General features: G+C 37.2%; 1 protein-coding gene across 1 annotated transcript in view; it reads right to left on the bottom strand.

Annotated features, from left to right (window-relative positions):
* Window positions 1-2786, bottom strand: part of LOC108632413 (dynein heavy chain 7, axonemal-like) — a 17506-nt gene extending 14720 nt beyond the window's left edge. The window contains exons 1-5 of the mRNA XM_026819652.1: window positions 2172-2786; window positions 1622-1779; window positions 718-871; window positions 410-559; window positions 110-301 (exon numbers count right to left, since the gene is read on the bottom strand). Coding sequence (XP_026675453.1) covers window positions 110-301; window positions 410-559; window positions 718-871; window positions 1622-1779; window positions 2172-2579 — 1062 coding nt within the window. The 5' untranslated portion in view covers window positions 2580-2786. The remainder of the gene's footprint in view (window positions 1-109; window positions 302-409; window positions 560-717; window positions 872-1621; window positions 1780-2171) is intronic.
* Between the last annotated feature and the right edge of the window lie 6 nt (window positions 2787-2792).

The following is a 2792-nucleotide window of genomic DNA, read 5'->3' as shown; positions in this document are numbered from 1 at the left end:
GAATCTATAATAACAAATTCAACATGCTAGCATTGTTTAAGTGTATATCCTATACATCCTTAATAAGAATCATCGTACTTTTCAATTAAAGCGTCGGAAATTGGAGTACCTGAAGTAATCTTCGTTCAGGGACGAGGTGCTCGAAGTTCAACAACGTTTCGACACGAGGTACCAGACTGACAGCATCTCGCAGCAAATTCAGTAACGTCGAGAACGTTTCTACGAAGACATTGAATGGTGGATCGAACGTCACGATCGCGTTGCGTACCGTCACCTTAATGTCAAAACCGCAACATGTACGCTACGGATGACAATAAAATACAAAAGCTGTAGAGAAACTTACTTGGCTCGTTAGATTCTCTTATCTCGTCTTCGTTCGGCAGCAAGCAGAAAATAACTGATCACTCACGCTTTTGTGGCAAAGGAAATCGATGTACTTCTCCATCGCTCGTAGGCAAACTTTTCGCAATTGATTCTCCATTATGAAGCCCAGGCAATTGAAGAAACGTCGGCATCGAGCAACGTCGCTCGTCGGTGGCACCTCGCCTCTCTCCGATGCCTACATACACATTTATCAAATATTTAATACCAACAAAATTATGGCATTAAGTGCGTGTCGAGATTTCTCTTCTAAATTAAAAATTATTATAATTCTTTTATGAATTATTATTTGCTAATGTGGCTTCAAATGCAACGCAGAGTCATGCTGTTTCGTACCATAGTTAAGAGGGACTGAACTTTCGGTACCCAATGTTTCATCAGTTCTTCCTTAGTTTTCGAGCACATTTTTACAATGGTCCTCTCGAAAATCGCCAAACTGTACGACGTTTCGCACGCCAACAACTCTTGTTCGTCTATCAGTTTGCTGCGTCTGTTACATCAAATGTACATACGTATTTCTATTCAAATATGCAGTGAAGTCTATAGTCTGATTCTATGGGTGTTTCTGAACAATAATTTCCTTTGGCAAAATGCGAAGTGAACTATGGTTTTTGAATTATTAACGAACAATACTGGCTAATAAATGTAGGGCCGAGTTGAGCCATGGCAGTGGTGGCTCGGATCGTGGCACTCTGTCATTGGTCAGCGCAGGCCTTACGCGCATTCTCATTGGTCAGTGTTTTTCGTTAATAATTCAAAAACCACACCTCACTTTGCACTTTGCCAAACGAAATTATTGTTCAGAAACACCTACAGGATCATCACTTTTCGGCTCTAACACTTTCTCTGTACAGTCTTTATATGACAGACCTGCATATGTACAAATATTTATAGAATATATCTACGGAAAAACTAATAACACCAGAATATGCCCCACTCGATACCATTTAAGTTTCCTATAAAACATTTTTCACTACATGCCACAATACCGAAGTTATCAAGATATTAAAATCGACTGAGATACCCTGACTCCACTGCACATGTACAGACTCACATACTCTATAAATATTTGTACATATTTCAAAATTGAACAATTTTAATTTTTTTAATCTTGAATTGTGTACGAATGTGTATGGATTGTAACTAAAAATTATTTTGCTCGACACAATAATTAATCCCTTTTAATACAAAATTGTGGGGGGATGGGGGGATGAAAGGGAATGTGAATTTTTTAACAAACCCGTATTCCTGATGCCAGCAATCGACGATCCGCCGTATCAGAGGGCAGTACAACAGGACTCTTTTCTCGAGTTTTAATATTTTCATTTCATGGTTGAGCTTATGCTCGCGCGAGAACTGTACTCCTTTGAACTGTTTACCTTCCTCATCAGCGACAAGCTAAAAATAACGTTCCAAAGTAATTGCGAATTAATAATTAAAGTCAACGCTAGAACTACCAAAAAGGACTGGTTTTTTAACACTAGAAAGACTGAAACTTACAATTAATATATACCTATATTGCCCAAAAGCAGTAAAAATGACTGCATTGTGAAAGAATAATGTGTAAAGAAATTTGTCTAAAATTAATTTTTAATATTTTTTATATTATTTACAGTCATATAACAAGTTATTAGTAAATGTTAACAATAAAAAAAATTTACTTCACTTGGGAAAAAAAAATAATTTATGCATTATTATTTGTACATTTGCCCAAAAGCAGTCAAAATGACTTCCTTGGGCAATCTAGTGTTAATGAAGAATAGAAAGAAGTATAGTGTTAACAGGCATACTTGATGTAACGCAGAGTACGCCTTGTTACCAACGACGAATTCTATCACCGATTTCTTTATATTAAGAACATACTCCTCCTTCACTTCCTCGATCAAATGTTTCAACACTTCGTGAAACTTCTTTTGCCATTTACTTGGAACGCGTTTCAAGATGTTCTCCAACAAATCAGGATGCATCGTTCCGACATAAGTGTCGTCGATGCCACGAGTTAAATAATAATAATACCGTAAAACATCTTCGTCGCCCTCGACAAACAGACCACCGTCGCCCTCCCCTAATTCCCGCATGCATTTCCCTATTCTCTGAAACGCCTTCTCTTCATCTTTTTGCTTCTTCTTCTTTATCAGATCGATGAGTCGCGCACGGAAATTTTCTCTCTCTTGACACAACTCCAAATATTTATACATCTTTCAAATTTACCACTGTTCCATTTAGCTAGAAATGCTCTCGTATTTATTATAATACTTTGAACGTGATCATGTTTGCTTTTTCAATACCTGTTTGCTAACCTGGAGTATGATTCCATGGCAACCGAGTCGTCGTACAACGAGCTTCCTTATTTTCGGTGGAGGATAATAAACGTGAAGTAAGACATATAATATATTAAGGTTGTATAAACA

Source organism: Ceratina calcarata, unplaced genomic scaffold (genome assembly GCF_001652005.2).
Source record: "Ceratina calcarata isolate Rehan_Ccalc_2016 unplaced genomic scaffold, ASM165200v1 scaffold1062, whole genome shotgun sequence".
Classification (NCBI taxonomy): domain Eukaryota; kingdom Metazoa; phylum Arthropoda; class Insecta; order Hymenoptera; family Apidae; genus Ceratina; species Ceratina calcarata.
The sequence above is the reverse complement of the archived record's forward strand: the minus strand, read 5'-3'. Positions and strand labels throughout refer to the sequence as shown.